Genomic DNA, 21,443 nt, shown 5'->3' with positions numbered 1-21,443 from the left:
AAGTAATAAAGAATAAATGGAATGAAAAATGTAAGAAGCAGTAATTAGCAACAACTAGACAGCCAAGTGCGAAGAAGAAAGCCACGGTAATGATGCTGGTGGTACAGCACGTGTTTTTCTTACTTGAGGTGCCCAGTCTGTTAAGGGAATGAAAAGAGCGTAAAGTGGGGTAAGCTGGTGAGAAGGAGAGAAGTGCCGACAGTCTCTCAAGCAGGGGAGCAGACCTTGACTTTACCAGCTTGTGGCACGGGCAGAAGAGGGTGCTGTACGCGCCGCCCAGCAGCCTCCTGCTCCTTTTTGGACAATGTGGTTCCCTGTGCTTGAAGCTCTCTGCGTGCAGGATGGTGGCAAAGCATGGCCCAAGGGTACGTGTATTTCCCCCTCAACTAATTCAAGACACTCTGTGGTCTTTCAATACTTTGCTTCTCTGCTGGGGTCTTGTTCTCAAGGAAACTGTAGAAGACCATAAGTGAAGTTGATATTGCCCATCAGTAAGAAATGACTTTCAGGTGAGGTGTGAGTTAAAATCTGGAGTAATGTCCTTGAGATGCGCAGGTTCCTCTTCCCAACTGCAAGTCCCTTGTGTCTCCAGTGCTGTAAATTTGTTGTCTCACAACTGTGCCAAAACTAGGTCTAGAACAGAGCCAGAAAAGGGCAGTGGAGGGTGACAGCGGCGGCCTGTTAAGAGTCCAGCAGCCCTAGACTGGGGTCTTATTTCACATTACATAGATTGTTTACTGCAGCTTTTAATGAAAAACTGACCGTCCCCAATGCACAGTGTCCACTAAAACACCCCGTGCGGAAGCACAGCCTATGGTTAAACAGGGAGGCCGAATTCAGCCGCTTCTCCCTCAGGATGGAGACCGGACCGTACGCCATAGTTGCTCTGGGCTTTGCAGCGAGGTGGCTGCAAACGCGGCCGGGTAGTGCCACCTACCGCACGCGGCTCCCTGGCGCTGCACGGGAGCCCGTCCCCAGGCTGCCCCTTGCCCTGCTGCAGGACTCCCATTGCTGCCTCCAATATAAATCCCACAGTCACTGAACGCCGCGGGTCTCCCAGTGAGTCCAGTCCCGGGGCTCCTCTCCCACTCCGTGATTTCTGCTCTCCTCTCTGCGTCGGCAGGCGGATTCACTGCCACCCCTGCACCACACGCTCCCAGACCGGAGTCTTTTTCTTCTCAACCTTAAAACCCCAGCTGTGGAACAAGGCAAACACCTGTGAAACAGCACTGCTTTACGGCCAAACAGACTGGAGCTGGCTTGCGGGCATATGAAACGGCGCCTGGCCACCCCGCTGGGGTGCAGGGACTGGGCTCCCCTCCTTGCCTGCGTCTCTGTGGCCGCAGGGTGCCCTCGTGGACCTGCCTCGGTTCCCCTTTCCCCCCTTCCCTGTCGCTCCTTTCCACGCGGAGCTGTTTCCTTCCACTGGAGCGAGCGGGTTGGGATTCCCTGCGGCTCTGCTTCTGACTAAACGGGCCCTTTCACCCAGCATCTGTTGGCTTACGCCTAGCAGCCAGCCAGAGGCAGCTGCCCTAGACAGACGTTAGGTAAAGAAGGCAGCACGTTGCTGCCCCTGCCTGTCTCTGTACCAGTCAGACCCGGCCGGGATGGCAGCGTTTAACCGTAACCCCCGCAGGCAAGCCCCTGACACAGGCCACCCGCGCCGCCCTTCCCCTTAGGAACATCCCTAATCCACCCGGCCACGAAGACCCTCCGCCGGCGCCTCTCCTCCAGGCCGCCAGCCCCCGCCTGCCCTGCAGCCGCTCCGGGCTCAGCTGAGCGCCTTCCCCAGCCGTCCTTCGCTCCCTGCTCTTTTACTAGACCCGATGGTTAAGGGCAGCGGCGGGGCAGGAGCCGCCGAAAACGCCCGAAAACGCTTTTGAGGGCAGACGTGGCACCGGCGGGGCCCAGGCCTTGGGGGGGGGGGGGGGGCGCTCCCTCCCGGCCGCCGTAGCCGCCCGCCCTTGCCCCGGAAGCGCTCCCCGTTGCCATAGCGCCGGTGCCGGGAGGGCGGAAGATGGCGGCGGTGGCGGTGCCGCAGCCGCAGCCGGACCCTGAGCCGGAGCCGCAGCCGGGCGGCTCCTTCCGCCGCTACCTGGCGCGGTTGGGCGCCCTGCGGTCGCAGCCCGGCTCGGAGCGGCCCGGCGGCGCCGGCAGCCGCCGGACCGAGCTCCACCTGCTCTTCGACCAGCTCATCTCGGAGAGCTGCGGGCCGGCGGCGCCGGCGGGGCCCAGCCCGCAGGTACCGGGGCCGCGCCGGCAGCGGGGGCCGCCAGCGGGTCTGAGCGTGCGGCTTGCTGTGCTAGGTGCTACAGGCGCGCTGCATCGGAGCTGCTGCGCTGCGGACATCCTTACGCTTTTTTTCCAGAGTAGATCTTCTTTGCGTTTTGGAAGTACTTAATTTTGTTGGGGCAATGCTTCTTTTTTTCCTTCCTCGATCCCCTAACTTCATATTTTTCTTTTGCTGTTGTTGTAGTGGGTTTTGGTGCTGGTATTTAAGTGGTATTGTTTGAGCAGCGCTCCTGCGATTCGAATCCGTGTAAGTGTGCACCTGCATCTGGATGGATGTCTGCGGATGGACGAGGGGAAGCTCACCAACTGGAGCTTCATTCATTTCGTTACATTATCAATCCGTATGGATCTTAGTGTTGTCCATGCATGGATCTGGATGTGTGATCAAACTCTTAGCTGATGATGTGGTTTCCATTTTAGCTTTGTTGTCTCTAATGAACTGAGATTTTCTTTTCCAGGATGTTTGTGCTTTGCTTGTCCAAGCCTGTCAGCTGGTTAATTTTGATCAGGAACATCTCGTCAGCAAAGTCTGCCAGCTTATCCATCACTTACTTAACAGATTTCAGGTATGGAAGGTTTAGCCATGCTCCTCCCTTCCCTGCATGCCAGATCCCTGCTCCCCCACTACTCCCTGTTTCGTGAGGCCGTGGAGCAGGCCTTTGTACAGAGTCACTCCAATTTTCGTTTTAGCGTTTATTTATTCTTAGCTGATGTACTGATCCGTGGCTGTAGCACGGTTGAGAGATTCCTCATATAAGAATAGCTTTCAGTCACGAGTGATACACTGTAAGAAATGCTCTTGGTTTTAAGATGCTTCTGTCGATTTATCCATTTCTTAAATGTAGGCTGTTTCTGTGATGGTGTGTAATTTTAACAGCCAGATCACCTGGGTCCGTAACCATCAAGAGGCAGATACATTGACTTCAACAGTACATGATGATGCTCTTTTCTTGACTGCAATTCTTTTTCGTTATCACAGGTGATAGTTGATGAACAGAACTTGAATTTTCTTCTCTCCTACTCCATCTCTGCTCTTAAGCAATGCAGCTCTTGGACACATGTTGAAATTCTGCAAGCCTTAGCAGCTCTTGTATACAATAATGGACCTAAATGTCAGAAGGTGAGTTTACAAATAGGAGAAAGTAAGCACTAAAAATTTGCAACCCTTGCTATTTATACTTTATTTTCTTCCAAAAGGAAGAATAGAAAATATATCACATTCCTGGACCACCGAACCCTTTATATAAAGATTAGATCCCATTTAAGTAGTGCCTGGTATTTGTGGAAAAGTTAAATTCCAGGTGAGTTAGATGTGTGTTATAGTCATCAATAGATAACAGACATTCTTCCCATGACAAATATGTTTATACCAGCAGGCTGCAGTTGTAGGGACCACCTAGTGTCTGGTATGAACCAAAGGAGCACTACTAAAGGAAGTGCATGTCGTATCTGGAGACTAAGCAGCTTGGTACGTCTGTGTGTCAGGCAGGAAGAATGCTGGGTGCTTTAAATTGCACATTACTCAACAGGCTCCATTGAGAATCCTGAAATTTATCCTGTAACCAGGTCATGTCTTTAGCGTACAGTGGACGCAAAGCTATTTCAAAGAGGAGGCTATCAAGTTTCAGGCCTGAAGTTTGTATGAAGCCCTTGTTTCTGCTGTATGACTGATATGCGATGTGTTGAGTCCCCTAGCAATTGCCAATTCTTGGCAGCCTGCAGAGAAGTTTCCTGCTGTTTGGCTGGAGCGAGGTGGTGATGGGTGCATGCGCGCCGTGTTGGAGCTGTCAGCCTGTGTGGGCTTGTAGCCTGTATAACTACAGCAGTTTGATAGCTGAGCTTTATGTCTGGGAAGAAAGCATGAATTATGACTCAGCCTGAACCATAGTCATGACTGATGTATGTTTAATCCAAGATAAGAGAAGTTTGCAAGTGACTTTTGTCTCGTCACATTAGTAAACCTCTTTGTACGAAATTTGAATTTGCAGCTGTCGTATCTGTTTAGCACAGATATGTGGAAGGACCAGTAGGCTGAAGGGAGAGTGCTGACCCACAATAACTTTTGATGGTTTGTTTTAGTATCTCCCAGATTTGCTGGGGAAGACTGGACTTCTGCTACAGTTCAGTGATTCTGCTCAGCCAGATGTGGAGCTCAGAAGGGCAGCAATACGCAGCATGGCAAACCTGTGTCTCAGGTGTGTAGCAGCTTTTGCAGATGGTGGAATGGATGCTTTAGAAGATGCACATCTAATGGCGTGATCAGCTAGTCTCCTTGCTTTGTGCCAGACGGTGAATGCAGGACCAGTAAGCTGTATATGCATAAATGTGAAGTCTGAAACTTTAACGCTCTAAGCTATTGTCTCAGAGGTCCCTTCCGTCCAAGAGGATGTTAAAGTGTTTCAGCACGTTAAGGCTGCCCAGACTTCATGAAAACTAGGGAAAAGGCAAAAGTCATTCAAGGTCCTTTTATGTGCCACATTTTGCCTAAAAAGCTCTCATGCAGTTTAACTGATTTGGTAGCATCTTTAGCTATTATCTTAGTTCTTTCCCAGAGGAATAGCCATACCTCTACTGTGAATGGGATGCCATGTGCACACACTTGTTTTGGGGAAGAGCGAAGCAAGGCTCTAGTTTATAAACCGTTGGGTTACAGAAGTTTGTTCAACGAGTTCTCAGTTTCAGTTCTTAGGGCTTTTGTTTCGTAGGTAAGAATACAGTATGACTCTTACTGCAATAATGTTTTACTGCAAGAATGCTTTTTTAAAAGCTTTTCAGAGCCTGTCATGTAGAGCTTGACTGTACAAAAAGTGTGGGATGAAAAACATTAGCATTTATAGACATGACAGCTTGCTGAGCTAAGTGTGGAAATTTATTGTAGTTGATAAGGTGGCAATAGAAGTAGAGTAGATAACAGCATGCTATGATTGTATTGGCTCTACGTGCAGAATGGGGTTTTTTTGTTCTTTATAGTGATAGAGTTTATCCCTGTCTAAAAGCCATCCATCCATCTGGGATGTGTACTCTCCTGTCTGCAGGAGTGCTTGGATCTGAGTTTGTATAATTTTCTAAAGCTGTGTGATGGACTGAAAACCACAATTTGACTCCTCCTGCTTTTATTTTAGTGTGCCTGGGCAGCCATATTTGGATGAGTCTTACAGAAGTGTCTGTTTTCAAACTTTTCTAAGTATTCTGCAGTCTTCGAAAACCTCTGATGTAGACGACATCACCTTTTGCATGGTAAGTGTGAGCCTAATTGTCCAGAACACTCAATTAGGAAATTCTAATGGAACTTCTAGCAGGACATTCAAGTCACTTCGTAATTCTGAATTCAAAAGGTTACTGTATTATAATCAAACGTTTCCTCTTTGGCAGAAGTGATGTACTACGCTTGTGACTTGGAATATTGTTACCTGAGATTTTGCTCAAATAGTCAAACCTTTTCTGGTTTTTCAGTCAGATGGCTTAAGTGATTGTCTCAGCAGTTACGCTGAGCAAAACCATAACTGCTTAGAAGGTCACTTGAAAGATGCAAACCTTAAAAGTTTTGTGAAGAAAAAGTAAATAATTCTTGTGTTTTTTGTTTTCAGTTGCTGCAAAATGCACTGAAAGGTATCCAGTCACTTCTAAATGGTGGGAAGATGAAACTGATGCAAACTGACCAACTTGGATCCCTTCTTGCAGTATTAAAGGTGAATGCTCAAATACACCTTCAAAGAGAGGCAGAATCTGGAAGGTGCATGTTCCAGATGTTTGTTAAGTAAGAAACAGTATGAGAAGATTAGAAAAGGGAGCAGAGAAGCCTAAGCACAGAGGAAGAATGTAGTGTGAGATACAAAGAAAAAAGGCATTAGGTTCGTCTCTCTCAGCATCTTACCTCCTCTCCTCAAAAAGGAATGTGAGAGAGAGATAGGAAGCTCATTTTTTTCAGACCTACTTTAAATCCTTCTAGAGATAGTTGATTTCAGATGTTGCAAAGCTGTTACATACAAGTTACATAGCATGGGGAGAGGCAAGACCTGGAGAAAGGATCGCAAGCCATACTGAAAATTGATGAACACCTGAATAAATATACAGTAAGAAGAAAGCTAACGTTTTTTGTTGCTGTTCTAGAAATGTATGTTTCATGGACTGCCAGGACTGAGCATAGAAATGCCTCCTGCCTTGTACCCAGCTCCGTTACCTCAGTATGATAAAAGGTCGCCCGTCAAACAGGAACAATCAGAATTGACTGCCTTTAAGCAAACAGGGGTAACCTGAAAATATATTGTTTCTATTGCATGCAGATTGTGTGCATGTGTCTATTTGTTGTGATCTTGTTATGTGTTACCCGACATGATACTAGTGTCTGACAGTGTCTTTGTGTTCTGAGCATGTGATACATTTCATGTTCTTTACTTTATTGATTATAAATCTCTGCACTGAATAAAATTGCTTTGTAAACTCAGATGACTAAAACAAATGGCTCTGCAGAGGTTGTTTTTCCTGACTCTGTGTGCATCAGTTATTCATCTGTAGCCAAGAATTCTTGGCCTGCAGACGTGGGACTGCTTGCAGACTAGTCTGAGCTTTTCATTTTATAAATTGCATTCTTTCTCCCCTAACACTTGCCCAATTATTTGACTTTTTCGCAGGGAAGGCAAGTTCATCTAGAGACTGCCCCTGCCCCCCCGCCCCATCTGCTCTGTTTAATCCCTCTACAGGTTATTATTTAACTTTGTTGAAGCATTTTGGATTACAGATTATCTGAAAGACATTAGACAAAATAAAGTTATACAGTCATGTTGCTGACTTTTTGCTTTTTAGATGCTAAATACCTGCTGTAAATCTAGACTGCACTGCAGGAACATTTGCTGTTCCTCTTATTTAATCATTGTGTGAAATACGATTTTAAAGAAAAGTTTTATTGGAAATCTTATGATTTGCTGATAAACAGAGGCCAAAGCTGAAGTTAGTGTTATTACTAATGAGCAGGTTTGCAGGCTCTCATATATTAATGGTGTGTGATTATTCTGTGTACGTGCAGTATTATTGAACAGGATATTCTATGTGCAGTATTGTTGCATATAGGATGATAAGTAGCTGTGATAACTTTCATAAGCTAAATTTTATCTAAAAATCACTCATTTAGAAACTAAAATTTGTAAAATTCTGGGTTGATGAACTTCACTGAAGACATGATTTATTAAATTACACAGTGTTTTTTCTGGATTAACAGTTTGTTTTAGTCTCAAATGACACCTTTTTCCCTTAGTAAAAAAATTACAACTGTAAAATGTTTACACATATTTCTAGGTATTATTCCAAAAGATTAAAAAAATCTATTTTTCTTCTTAAAACAGAATCGAAGAAAGAAGTCCAAAGGGAAACAAAAGAAGGGAGAGTTTGGGGAAGACGCAAAAGAAGATTTGGCTGATACAGAGAATGAATCAATCCATGGAACAGACATGCTGAAATTACGCTTGGGGGATGTGCAGAACAGTCCTTGTTCAGATCCTCGGACTCATGCGTTAGATGTTGCATACACACCTGCTGGAAAGGATCATTTATCTTCACATTATAATAGTTGGAAAAGAATCAGCAGCAGTGAGTCGGAGTATTCTGATGCTGAAGGCGGAATACAAAGCAAAACGAGGTTATTGTTGTTTATGTAAACATAAAGCATGGTAGCAAATAATACTGCTGTTTTTAACAATTTAAACTTATGTATCACAATCAATGATACTTTTTGTTCTTGTCGATCTGGCACCAATTTTACATATGTGCAGACTCCCTACACTTCTGCAGGATTCCAGAACTTTTTTCTTAAACGCAACGGTTGAAGAAATCCCTTTTACTTTTGATTTATGTGGTGACATAAGAAAATTGGAGGGCAATAATTAATATTGGTTTGAAACTAAATTTAGACCAAAAACAGGAAGAGAAAGAATAAAGCATTCACTTGCTGTTCTTCCAGCTAGCCACTAACATAAATGGAGGAGATTAAGTCCATTACTTTTCTCTGCTACTACTTCATTAGTCTTTTTGTTTGTTTGTTTTTCAGATCTTATCAAGCCAAAGTTCGTCAGGGGGCTCTGGCCTGTTTCCTCTCTGCTATAAAATCGATAGAAAAAAGAATTCTTTATGGCTACTGGTCAGCATTTGTTCCTGATGCACCTGGTATTGGCAGCCCCCAGTCGGTGTCCTTGATGACTATTGCTTTAAAGGACCCTTCTCCAAAGGTGAGGCAGTTCTGTAGTACTGAAAGCATTGTATTTTTCAGGTATTCATCTTAAGATTTGCCTTCTCTGACCTGGATTTGCCTTCTCTAGCTCCTGGATTTGTGTTGCCTTTGTCACAGTACCACAAAAAATGAAAGAGGATGTATTGTTTAATGGAACAAAGGATTGGTTGTATACTGTCTAAAGTTATGAGAAATGGTTGTTGGAATTGAATTTTCTCTTGCTGAAGAAAGAGACTCATAAATTTTAAACTCCTCCATCAGCTCAAAGGAAGTGTTAAAAGAGGAACAGAAGAGGAAATTTCTCATGTGATATGGTTGCTCTAAACTGATTGTGATTGCTGCAAATTGAGAAATAAAGGAGCTTTAGCAAAGAAAGTTCTAATGTTATAGAAATATGTGTTCCAGCTAGCATTGCCAGGATAAGCGTGCAATTAATTGCTACTCACTAGAAGCGAAATAAGGTAATGAAAGAAGAACGTGCAAAATTTAAGTTAAAACGAAATTCCCAAAGGCTAATGGAAATGGTAATCTTTCTTTCTTTCTTCTTTTCATATTTTATCATTGATAGTTGGTTAAAAATCTGCAAAGTCCAGAATTACCTGGGGGAGAGAACAGACATGACACTTATTTCTCATGCAAAGGTTCCCAAAGTTATGCTGCATAGTAAAAATATGATTTGCATCACATGTTTGAGATGAGAATTCAAGAAAGCCTAAGGGAAAATAGCGGATTCTCAAAAAGTCTTCCCTGGCTGATAAAAGAAAAGAACTCCGATAAAGGGTGAAATGTCAAATCATTCTGATGAATTTTTGCTAACAACTTAGTATATCTAGAGCTCTGTAACTAAACTGCTTTGAAAGAACCAAAGATAAGGTCTCTTGTGTTGTAAAAAGTTACCTTGGAACTCAACTTTGAGGAAAAATGATGTTAGGAGTTCCTTCAGTCCTTACTCAGGCAATGCTTTCCTAGGCAGAGAAAAGGTGTGGTGTAGTGTCCACAGGTTAAACAGGAAGAAGTATGTAAAAGAGAAGTTGAGAATTTTCTTATTTGTAATAAGGTTCTTTTTTTATCATTTCAGACACGTGCCTCTTCTCTTCAAGTTCTCTCAGCCATACTGGAAGGTTCTAAGCAGTTTCTTTCTGTTGCTGAGGATGCTAATGATCACAAGAGAGCTTTTACTCCCTTCTCTGTAACTATTGCTTCTAGCATCCGAGAGTTGCACCGCTGCCTGCTGCTAGCCCTAGTAGCAGAATCTTCCTCCCAAACGCTGACACAAATAATCAAGGTAATTACCCTGTAAATGTTTCAAATGCTGTCTGAGAGCTGATCTCTGTCTATAGAGTAAGGCTTGAAAGACTGCACAGAAATTCCTGTAGCTGTTGAGGAGTAAGGGGGAGGGGGGAAAAATACACTATCATCTTGTCTTGCAAAACTTTGTCAATTGAATCTTCCTGCAAAGTCCTATGGTTTCTTTCCTCTTCAGCACAATTTTCTTGTTCTTGTGTTTCTTTCACGTCGCTTCAGCCATCTCAGAAAAGGCTATGAAATGGTTCTTAAGAGTCAGACTTAAAGACTTGAATCCAAATTACCATTTTGAAAAGGAAGAAGAAAGCTGGCTATTCAAGAAAGTATGGCTTTTTTTTGGTAATTGGAAAAAAGTATGGGCTGTTGAAACTACTTGGTGTTTTTGCCAGGTCACAGTAGTAAAACACTTTTTCTAGAAGTCAGGCTTGTAACCAGTTTTCTAAAAGCAGGTAACTGGGTCACTTGTTTTCAGGTGCCCTCAGATAATTAGCTGTCTAAATGACCTGAATTGCAGATGTAAAAACAAATCTGTTGGAGGCCAGGCTGACATTGTAACCACCATTCCATGTATGTTCTTTTGTGTGTTTCAGTGCCTTGCAAATTTGGTTTCAAATGCACCATACAACCGTTTAAAGCCTGGTCTGCTGACAAGAGTTTGGAACCAGATAAAGCCATACATTTGTCATAAAGGTTTGCATTCTGTTTGGCTGGATCCTCTTTTTTATACGTTATGCCTTAATTCAGTGTTGGCTGTTGTGCAATAGTTGGGATTTATTTTCTTGCGGTTGGTATATACATAAATAGGTGTATCACTACCAGATTATGTTATGATCTGTCTTGTTTGAAAACTACTGAAGAAGAGTGCTGATGCATTAGTGAGATGCTAATAGACTGTTTTTTCTCTTCCCCCTTCACCGTTATATTTTGCAGATGTTAACGTTCGAGTTTCTAGTCTCACATTATTAGGATCTATAGTATCCATCCAAGCACCTTTACCAGAAGTGCAGCTGCTTTTGCAACAGCCCAGTTCTTCAGGACTAAATAACAGTGGTACTGGAACCCCTCATCGTTTTAATTCTTGTGAGCAGCGGAGAAAAACACTTCCCTTGGAAGGGGAGCCTCCAGATAACCCAGGGAATATGTCTTCAGAACCATGCTGGCTCATCCGTCTCTGTATTTCCATCGTTGTTCTACCCCGAGAGGATTCCTGTTCTGACAGTGATGCTAACTTTCCATCTGGAAGCGTTTATGAACCCTCTCCTGTTCGACTGGAATCCTTACAGGTGGGGATGAACAGCTAGTTTGTGAAATGAACCGCTTGGTACCAGATGAAATTTCTTCCTGCCAGCTGAGCCTTAGTCATGACATGAGTTGCATCTGCTCCTAGCTCTTTCAGTGAGATGTAGGCTAATGCATTTGCTAGTGAAGCAAGTCTGATATATTGTGACTGAAAGAGCAGTAACGTTTTGATTGCATGTCTGTGCCCACAGGAAAGCCACTCTACACTTAACCTATAATAGCAAGTTCATCTGCCTGTGATTTTGTTACCTTTATTATTTTTACGTATTTCCCAGTTGCATGCTGGCATCTGGTTAAGGCTAAGTCTTCCCCAGGTAAACTACTCAATACAGAATCTAAATTAAAGTTTTGCTAGAAAAAAGCAAGGAGAAACCTTGCAATCAAAGAACCTATGTGCAAAGGAACCATGGAATGATGCTGGGTATGGGTATGACTAAAGAAGTGCCCGTGAACGTTGAGACTTGGCCCTCTTTTTCTTTATGCAACCACATAAAACGTTAAGATTTTGTAACGTGCATCCCAAAAAGTCTCACTCTTTTTCTGGAACGATGGCTGTTTGTTGAATCTAGCTTCACAGATCACATCAGTAATATTACAGGAGATACAGAATGTATTGCTCTTCCAGGCACTCTTACTTAGTTTTTTTAGCTACAGGAGACTGTAACTCGCAGTAAATAATTCATCATGTTGCTACCTGATAATGCTTTTGCTGCCCGTTTTTGAACAAAATAATGGAATCAGGAGGTTTTTAATTAGCTCTAGTATTCTCAGTACTAGAGAATACAATTCTCTATTGTGCTACAAGGTCTATCTGTTACATTAGAGTTTAGTATATGGTCACTGTGCTGATTAGCCTGTTAAGGGGCTCTATAGGTGCCTTTGGGGTATTTTGGTTTAATAGAAGGAAAAAATACTGAATGAATTTTTTTTTTTATTTGTGTTTAGGTGTTGGCTCTTCTTGTAAAAGGCTATTTCTCTATGGCTCAGAGCTATTTGCTAGAGCTTGGAGAAGTGGCTTGCAAATGCATGGAAGAAATGGATCCATCTATTCAGCTTCATGGAGCCAAAGTAAGAGCATGAGGAAACACCAATATTGTTTTATCAAGTTAGTTTTTACCTATCAGTGTGCTCTGCAAATATGGATGAGTAACGCTGAATATTCAGTGCATCTATGCGTGTTTCATGTAGCATGCTATAAAGAAGAGCTGGTGCCCTGCCATAGCTCCTTGGGAGATGCAGCACCTCGCCAATTTAAGAAATGCACCTTCTGGTTGCAGTCTTGCATTATTTGCACAGATTTCTTGCTCTGCTAAGGCATCAGGAACCTTTGGAAATGCAAGGACTGTAGCACTGGCTCTTCCCTGATTTAACATCAGTTGTTGCAGAATCTTTAGTCTCTCACCCAAAGGAAAGCTCAAAGAGATTCCCTCTTTGCCCGGCAGTTTGTTATGCTGCCCTAGCTGGAGACTTTTTTTAAGAAAGGCTTTTCCTCTAACCTCTTCTCTAACAGGGGCAGAATAGAGTCTAAACTAATTCTGAACCTTATTTTTGTTCCCTGGGTAAATAAGAATAGTCCTAGGTAAAAATTGCCATTGTTTCATGGTCCTTGAATCATCCTTCGTGAAGACCTAGTTGCTTTTCATTTTCTTGCAGCTTCTGGAGGAGCTGGGCACAGGTATAGTACAGCAGTACAAGCCTGATTCAGCCATTGCCCCTGATCAGAGAGTACCAGTCAGTGTGGTAAGTGTGTGGGCTCCATCTGAGATCGCACTTAATTGGGCTTCATTTCTTGAATTCCCTACAAAGTTACTGGCATGAATACAGATAAAGCAATTGCAGAAAAGGAGAAAGGGAGCACCCTGCACCACTGTAGGGCCTGGTATATGTAATTTCTTGTAGACTTCCTGGATGAAACTGTAGCGAAAGGTGGCCTTCCTCACTAATGTATTTTGTTCTACTGTGGTTGTTTTCTTTTGCTGAAGTGAGCTGGTGAGGTTGATAGCTATTGTTTTAAGTGTATGTATGTGGGTGTTCCTGAGATGTGACCACTGTCTGTTAAAGTTGAGTAAGGACCCTAGTAAAGGCTGTCATCACTTTCATCGCTTTCTTGCATTACTAGTTACCACAGTGGAAAGTGCTGTGTGAAAACGTTTAAGAGCTTTGTGCTTTAAGAATTCTTGTCTTCTTGAAATATGTTTAAAAGCAAATGTACCGGAATTCATTTTGGTTTGGAGGTAGGTGATTAACACTGGTATTAACATGGTATTAACACTGTCTGCCTTTCTTCATCTCTTTTTTCCTGCCTGCTATAAGTCTGGGAGCTGGAGGAACAGCGCAGATACTGCATGTGGTATCAATGCTACATAAAACGTAGACAAATACACTTTTAGAGTTTTGGTGAATTTGCATTGTTACAAGAGCTTGCCTGAATATTCTGGCTGCTCACAAGTGAAGAGAGGGTAGCTGGTACCATAATATATGCAGTTATAGAAAAATCCATTGCTTGAGGCTGTTTCACAGAATCATAGAATAGTTGAGGTTGAAAAGGACCTTTTGAAGATCATTTACTCCAACCCCCCGCTCAAGCACGGTCAGCTAGAGCAAGGTGCCCAGCACTGCGTCCAGTCAGGTCTTGAATATCTCCAAGGATGGAGACTCCACAACTTCTCTGGGCAATCTGTTCCAGTGTTGAGCTGCCCTCACGTTTGGGGGGAAAAAAAAAAAGGGATTTTCTTGACAAGCTCACTGAAGCTGAGGAACTGATATTCTACTAGTAGCACAAGCCTATTTAAAACTCATTTCTGTGATCAGCAGGCAATTTTAAAAATTACTTAAGGGTGTGCTAAATTTTGAGCCTGTCACCAGTGACTCTAGAAGACAGGAAACGTGTCTAGCACCACTGCATTTTTGTTACTTAGTATGAATGTAAATTGTCAGGCAAATGAAAATACCTAACTATGTGGTTTTAAGAATGGAATTGTAATTCTACCTAATGCAATCTAATCGAAACATATGTGCCCTTGAGAAGGAAGTAAATAGAACTCAATAAGTACCTTATAGCAGTACTCAAATAGCTGAAAAATAAGTTATGCAGCTGGATGCTGTGTGATTATTTTAGGGTTATAAAAAGTTGTAATAATCACTTTGCTTGATTATGATATCTGCTATAAGTATGTCTTAAAGATCATAGAAAAAAGACAATGTACTGTAGGCATTTTGGTAATATTTTCAAGTTTAGCCAGTGTCAGATAATTGTTGTGTTTAAATAGGTAAATCCAGCCTTTTCTCTGTAGGTTGTAGCTTTCTGGACTATGATGTTAAATGGCCCTTTGCCTGGTGCTCTTCAGAATTCTCAACATGCAACTCTTCAGACGAGTGCCTGTGATGCTCTTTCTTCTATCTTACCAGAAGCTTTTAGCAGTCTGCAGGTAAAAATGCAGTACTTAAAGGGCTTCCCTGTTACCTATTGAGATTTTGCTTTTGTCTACCTGATTATAGTAATGTAAAGCCTTTTAAAATTTATATGGAGTGGGGGTCAGGGAAGGCTTTCAATAGTCACAGCTTGTTCAGAATGTAAAAAATATTACGAAGACTAGAAAATGTAACATTGGGAGTAATCAGTCTGACAACACAATTAAACTGTGGATCACAGAAGCTATCTGGCCCTGCCATGACTACTCAGCCTTGGCTATGATGCACAGGAGCTGGAGGGCGAGAATTTCATTACACGGGGATGGGGAGAGGGGTTGCTGTTTTGCAGATTAAGTGTTGGAAATGATAGCTGAGCTAATGCAGTGGACGGGTGTTGTTCACCAATTTGCATGTGTGGTTTTTTTTTTCCTTTTGGCTGGCTTTTAAAACATTAAACTGCAGTGTTTGCCCTGGCAGAAGCAAACAAATGTGTTGGCCTTAACTCTCCTTTTGCAACATGAAATATGCTTCCAAACATTAAAGCCTTGGCAGTGTATCACCACTGCATTGTGCAGCTCCTTTTATGTCACTGTGCCCTTCTTGATGGGGAGTATTCTGCCAGAACTCATTTGCCCGAGAATTGCTAGTACAGCAGTATCTCTGGAATTTTCAGTCTGGTTTCTTCAAGCACAGCATGTACTTCATCCCTCTGTACTTTGATCCCATACACCCTCTTCTCCTTATGACTATGCCAGGGTCAAGTCAGTGCCCACTCTGACCCCTGCTCTGATGCAGCACAGTTGATTTTTTTTTTTGTTGTTGTGGGTCGGTAAACTAACCGGCATTAACTTAGTCTGCCTTGTTTTCCTCATTTATGAAATGGGAAGAGTGACTCTCCCACAGTTCAACTGCTTTCATGTAGGTCTGTGAGGTACCTTTTGAGGTAGGACATGAAAAAGCAACTGATCCACTCTGTTTTATTCAGAAGGGCCATTTACCTTTTGCACTTGGATGATAGGTAAAATCAAGAAGGAAATCGACTGACAGCAACAAGATCACTTTCCCTGGAAGCATTCCTCTTTCCTTTGTAGCATCCTGAAATGCCAGTCAGTTTCTTTTAAAGAAAAGAATGATTTGAATGGTAGCTTTACAAATTCCACGTAGTAGGGTCTTTCAGACAATTTATCAGTTGTCCCTCTCTGTGGGACAGGGGTTTTTCCAGTTCCTCTCCACTGCCATGACTGCTTATCATTGCAGAATGACCGACAGATACTGTGCATCACTCTGCTGCTTGGCCTGAACCACAGTGAGAACCCCCTGGTAAAAGCTGCTGCCGCACGTGCACTTGGAGTCTACATCCTCTTCTCTTGCCTTCGGCAGGTCAGAACTGGCCCGCTTTTCTCATTCTGTGTCGTTTTACGGTGGGTCTGCTGAACCATAAGATGTGGGACATGAGTTCTTTTGCAATGAGTTGTCCTTCCTTTTTGCTTTTGGTCTTTGGTGTGTAAAGTTTTTCTTTACCATCTCCAGCCCTGCTCTGGCCTGGTGTGGTGAACAGAACCAGTGCAGTTTTGCTATGTGAGGTCAAGCAGAACCCAGAGTACCTCATATTTGGGAGCAGAAGGAGGGAAGTCAGGATCTTCCCCCAACGTGCAGGGACAGAAAGGGAAAGTAAGGTTGGCATAAAAGGAGGGGTGAGAGGTGAAGTGAAGTTGGGGAAAAAGGGGACAGCTGTATACCATTCTGTAGATCTTAACAAGTTTTTGATGGGAAGACTTCAGTGCTGCTTAAAATAAGAATTCAAGCTTATTTACAGAAGAAAGCTTTTTTTTTTTTTTTTTTTAACTCCCTGTACAATTTGATCTTAGCATGGTTGAGATAGAAGGCATTGCTGTTTTTGCAGTGTAGCCTTAAATAAGTGATTATTGGAAGAAATTTATAACAGTAGCTGAAGTTGAGATTTTAGTCTAAAATATTTTGAAAGAAAATCCTTTATCATAGGCAAGGGATTGAAAATGAAATGTAATGTGCTGTTGAAGAGAAAACTAGACAGACATCTCAACAGGGAGTTTGGAGAAGCAATTAACTTTCTTAACAATGGGATTTGATGAGTATGAGATTGGCAGTCCAGGTAATGATGTTAAAATACAAAGTAACTGAGGTACCACCAAAATTAAATTATACATTGAACCCTTTCAGCAGGAGCTACCCAAGAGAGTGGTGAACTTGGTCACGATGCAGGCTTAGACTGTTAATTAAAGATCAAACAAAGCTGTACGAAGAGCACTAGAAACACGTTAAAATTGTTGCCTAAAAAAGAAGGATGTATTAATAGAGCTGGTCTCTGCGCAGATTTCTTTTTTGCTAGAAAGGCTAAGATGTGTATGTTGCTAAGGAAATCACTTGGGTTTTGAAAGCTTTTCTAACTTTGCAGCAGTTTTTACTTCTATAGGATGTGATGTTCGTGGCAGATACAGCAAACGCTATCCTGAATTCCCTCCATGACAAATCTCCAAACGTCCGTGCCAAAGCAGCTTGGTCCCTGGGCAATCTTACAGACACTCTGATTGTCAACATGTATGTAAGCAGAACTTCTCTGTCAGCGCTACCATTCCAGTAGTGTCAAATAGAGGGTACTATCTACTTAGTATCAGAAAAGCCAAATGCCTGTAGTGGGAAAATTGTGGTTGAATGTGTCTGAATTGGATGCTTCTTTCTAACCACTCTTCAACCTATGTGTCTACCGATGTAGGAAACTATTCTGAGTATCCCATATCATATCGGGGCTTGAGTTCTACTGATCTTCTTGGTTTTATGTCTTCTAATCTTTAGTTCTAGAGTATAATCCAAGTTTACTTTTCAGTTTTCTACTTCTTACGTGTTACTTTGTGTAACTGCGTGTTCCCTGGTTACTTCTGTGTTATGTGGAAGTAAAGTAAGATTCATAAATATTTAACACTTCCTCAAGCCTAGGACTGAAGGAATTCCAACCTACTGTTATATTTTTAACAGGAGAAATAGTTATTAAATATTTCTGCTATCTTGCCTCTCAGCAATTCATTACCTTCTGTCTTTTATTACAGACCTAATGCATTGCTAACAGGCTTTCTTGCAATGATAGCTTGGTTTTAAATTAATAAGCATAGTGGTCACATGTAGTAAGGTCTGTCTTACATATTAGCCTTTTCAAGAGTGAAGGTTGTTCATATGCCCTTATAAAGGATTGTATCCCATCTTTGAGGATGGATTATCTGAGTAGGTCTTTTTCAATATGATTTTTTTGCTAGGGAGACAATGGGACAAAGTTTTCAAGAGGAATTTTCTGATCTCCTACTGTTGAAAATGTTACGGTCAGCAACTGAAGCATCCAAGGACAAAGACAAGGTATGACTGAGGTGAAGAAGGGGGTTATCCTGGTGTAATTAGCTCTTGCTTTTTATTAGAGGAAAAAAAAAAAAGGCATCAGTTACTTGCTTTGGGGTAGTCTCTATTTTCAGTAATCAAAATCCTTGTGTACAAAAAAACTTAACCACAATGCTGTGAAGTACACTGGCATCTCAGATACGGGCACTTCTGGCATTGCTGCACTTTGTTTCTGTTCGCTCTGTTCTGCGTTAGTTTGCTTCTGGGAGATGGCAGACTGCTGGCCCCACGGTGCTCCAACAGACAGGGAGCTGCAGCTCAGCATCATTGCTTGAGGACTGGTGTTTGGATGTTTCCCAGGTCATTTTACCTGCAGGGTGCTTGACTGCACTATTCCATGGTGCCTGGGTTTTTTTCTTTCTTTTTTTTTTTTTCCTTCCAGCAGGTGACCGTTTGCAGAGAATGATCTTTCTGTTGGCATTTAGGAAGTTACAATCTGATAAGAAACCAGTCTGATCCCAGATGGGCTCCTTGTTGACTCTCTGCAGGATTACGTAGCAGGCTTGACGAAAGCTTTGCTTATAAGTCAAAGCCAGAATGATTTTTGTGTGTGTGTGTGTGTGTGTGTGTTCCAGGTAAAGAGCAATGCAGTCCGGGCTCTTGGGAATCTGCTTCATTTCCTTCAACCGTATCATATAACAAACCCCAGATTTAGGGAAACCATCGAGGAATCTATTCAGGCCCTTATTTCTACTGTTCAGAGCGAGGCCACTATGAAAGTGCGCTGGAATGCTTGTTACGCGCTGGGGAATGTATTTAAGAACCCTGCCTTGCCGCTCGGTGAGTAGACTTGTCCCACTGGCTTTGGATTTATGCAGCAGGTTGTGGTTTTGATAAGAAGGTCTCAGTTATGAGTGTGTTGGGGGAGGAGAACGAAAGCAAACTGAGTCAAATCTTGCTGTTGTATCCAGAGGTACGTCTTGCCCAGAACTCTTGTTGCCAGTGAAATAGGCTCAGATCCTGCAAACGCTATTACAGGCGTAACTTTACTATATTCAGTTGGATCTATCATGTTAGAAGATGAGTGTGAGAATGGGATTATAGCTGTGAATAGATGCAAAATGTTGCTTTTCCTCCTACAAAACTTCAGAATATGAACTGTTTTTTAACTAATTTCTCATTTCATAACCCCCAATTCTTTCATTAGACCAGTGTAAATACAGTAATGTAAGCCCAGTAAATACTTAGGAGATTCTTCTATGGCTTTGTATATTTTGAGGAATTTTAAAAAGGGTTTTTTTGTTGTTTAATTTTTGGGGGTTTTGTCTGTCTTAGGAGAGGCTCCATGGACCACACAAGCATATAAAGCACTCTCCTCAGTAGTGAAGTCATGCAAGAATTTTAAAGTCCGAATCAAATCAGCCATGGCTCTCTCCATCCCTAGCAAGAGGGAATGTTATGGACCCACTGAACAGTTCTGCCAGATCTGGAGTGCCTTGGTGGTAGCCTTGCAGAAAAGTGAAGACACTGAGGACTTTCTGGAGTTTAAGTACAGTGCCAGCCTCAGAACACAGATCTGCCAAGCTCTGATTCATTTGTTAAGCCTGGCAAAAACCACAGACCTGCCGTTCATTTGGGAAACCATAACAGAAAATGGGGATGCAATCAAATCCTATGTCTTGCGATATATGAAATCTGGAGGTGAAGAAAACGAACTAGGAATGCACACAAACTTGTGTGAAAGGGAGAAAGTATTGAGAGGAGCTATTGAGCATCTCTGTGGGATAGAGAAGCAGCTGGAGGGCAAAGCTAGAATAAGAGTGTCTGTTTATCTAGAAGATATTTTGACAAACCATGTCAATGCCACTGAATTAACAGAGGCTTAGAAACAGCTCTTTTAGTGACCAATAAATTATGCTTCTGACTGTACAGAGGAGAAACACACTGCTTTTATTTACACAGGGTATCCAAAGTGAAATTCCCCGTTGATGGTATTAAACCATTTATTCAAGTCATTCATAACTTCTGATGAAATGATTTGTAAAACTTCATTTTTCAATTTGCTTGGTGAACTATGTTGTCCTCAGTTGGTTTTGTTGGTAGCTAAACTTTTAGAACGTTACGACTTTGAAAACAAATGCCTTTTCATTCTTGATATATTTTATACAAACAGCCTGTTTTATGAGCTTATTTAAAAGCATTCTGTTACCCTTGCTGCTATTTTCAGAATCGTTTGTAAAGAAGAGTCTGGCAGAATTGGTTTTGTCTGCCTTTACCATACTAGAAACCTGACTGACAACAACTATGGAGTTGGTATTTTGTTTTTCTGAGCACTGCATAGTTTGTCACTCTTATGTTCCTACAATAAACCTAAATATGCCAATATTTGAATAATAGCTTAAAGTGAACATGCTTTACCTTTAACTGTCCATGTTCCTCATATCTGACACCTGGCCTGCCCCTCCCTACCGCCTTTACTCATCCTGTCTTCCAAAAACTAAATGTCTTGTTTCCAGGTTGATGGTACTGCACAACATAAGCCAGAAAATTCAAACTAGGTTCTCTGAACTAAGACGTTTTGACTCTTAAGAAATCAATACTGCCACTGGGAGCCTGTTACCCATGAAGGAACGAGGCCCCTAAAAAGGCATGCTACTTACCTACTCTCCCTTTGGTATGCGCTTACTGTGCTGTTAACCTATGGAAGATCAAGCTCTGTGACGCTGCTGGGGCCAAATCAATACCTCCAGGGACGACCGAGTCTGTGAGGCGTTTTGAGAGTTAAATGGATACCTCTAGTAGATGTCCGAACAGACTTCAGCTCAAGCCCTACCTGTCATAAAAGCTCGTTGGCATACAAAATTGTTTCCGCTCTCCCCCTTGCCCCCGGGTTCAGCGTGCCTAAAACTGTCTGAATACCCTAAACTCATTCAGGTTAGTGGAATCGTGTCTAGCTCGCCCTTTGCACTGGGTGTATGGGGCTGTTTCCCGGTGCTCTGCCAGGAATCGACTCGTCTCACTTTGTAACAGTCTGCAGCGGGAACGGATCTGCCCGTGTCTGGCTCGGAGTTGGCCTTGTCTGGAGGCCGTGAAGTGCTGCGCAGTGGCCGAGGACTTAGAGCTGCAGAGAAGAGCGTCGCTGCTGGGCCCTGCCTCGCCTCTGCCCTTGCTGGGCTCGAGGGGAGCGTGGGCACGCATCCGGGCTCACAAGCTCTCTTGACTATGCTTAAGGCTCCAAATTTGCACTTAGAATTACACGTTCCTTGTCTCCTTCTCTGGCAGCATAGAGCCTATTTCCACCTGATTCTTCAGTTTTTGCTTCCTCTGTTACGGTCTCCCCCATCTTTGAGTTTCCACCTATGAAACAAACCCGGGTTTTGCAGCTGTATTTTGTCTCTAGAACAAATCTGTCCGGTTACTGTCGAACATGCAAACGTGACTGGATTTCTTGCCGAGCTTTGCTAACAAACCGCGAGCTGGCTACATACTGTACCAGCTGAAATATTGGAGGTAAGGCTGCTGTTGGACTCGGTGTCCTGCTCATGGTTTGGAA

At 42.8% G+C, this 21,443-nt stretch overlaps 1 protein-coding gene across 1 annotated transcript; it reads left to right on the top strand.

Moving 5' to 3' along the window:
* The first annotated feature begins 1,995 nt into the window (after nucleotides 1-1,995).
* HEATR6 (HEAT repeat containing 6) lies at nucleotides 1,996-20,273 on the top strand. The gene is made up of 20 exons (XM_068910363.1): nucleotides 1,996-2,242; nucleotides 2,751-2,858; nucleotides 3,272-3,412; nucleotides 4,372-4,487; nucleotides 5,415-5,529; nucleotides 5,880-5,981; nucleotides 6,403-6,540; nucleotides 7,632-7,924; nucleotides 8,333-8,510; nucleotides 9,591-9,797; nucleotides 10,408-10,507; nucleotides 10,748-11,100; nucleotides 12,062-12,184; nucleotides 12,770-12,856; nucleotides 14,410-14,544; nucleotides 15,785-15,907; nucleotides 16,980-17,104; nucleotides 17,815-17,911; nucleotides 18,526-18,730; nucleotides 19,226-20,273. Exons 1-20 carry the CDS (start codon nucleotides 2,018-2,020, stop codon nucleotides 19,774-19,776), a joined length of 3,522 nt encoding a protein of 1,173 aa, XP_068766464.1. The 5' UTR covers nucleotides 1,996-2,017; the 3' UTR covers nucleotides 19,777-20,273.
* The last annotated feature ends 1,170 nt before the right edge of the window (nucleotides 20,274-21,443 follow it).

The sequence above is a fragment of the Struthio camelus genome, chromosome 16, assembly GCF_040807025.1.
Source record: "Struthio camelus isolate bStrCam1 chromosome 16, bStrCam1.hap1, whole genome shotgun sequence".
In the NCBI taxonomy this organism is placed as follows: Eukaryota; Metazoa; Chordata; class Aves; order Struthioniformes; family Struthionidae; genus Struthio; species Struthio camelus.
The sequence above is the reverse complement of the archived record's forward strand: the minus strand, read 5'-3'. Positions and strand labels throughout refer to the sequence as shown.

Bases quoted from the DNA above. Each gene is read 5' to 3' on its own strand.
- HEATR6 (XM_068910363.1), top strand. From the start codon at position 2,018: ATGGCGGCGGTGGCGGTGCCGCAGCCGCAGCCGGACCCTGAGCCGGAG. The intron at 5,982-6,402 runs GTGAATGCTCAA...TTGCTGTTCTAG, and splicing joins CCCTTCTTGCAGTATTAAAG to AAATGTATGTTTCATGGACT. The intron at 15,908-16,979 runs GTCAGAACTGGC...TTACTTCTATAG, and splicing joins TCTTCTCTTGCCTTCGGCAG to GATGTGATGTTCGTGGCAGA.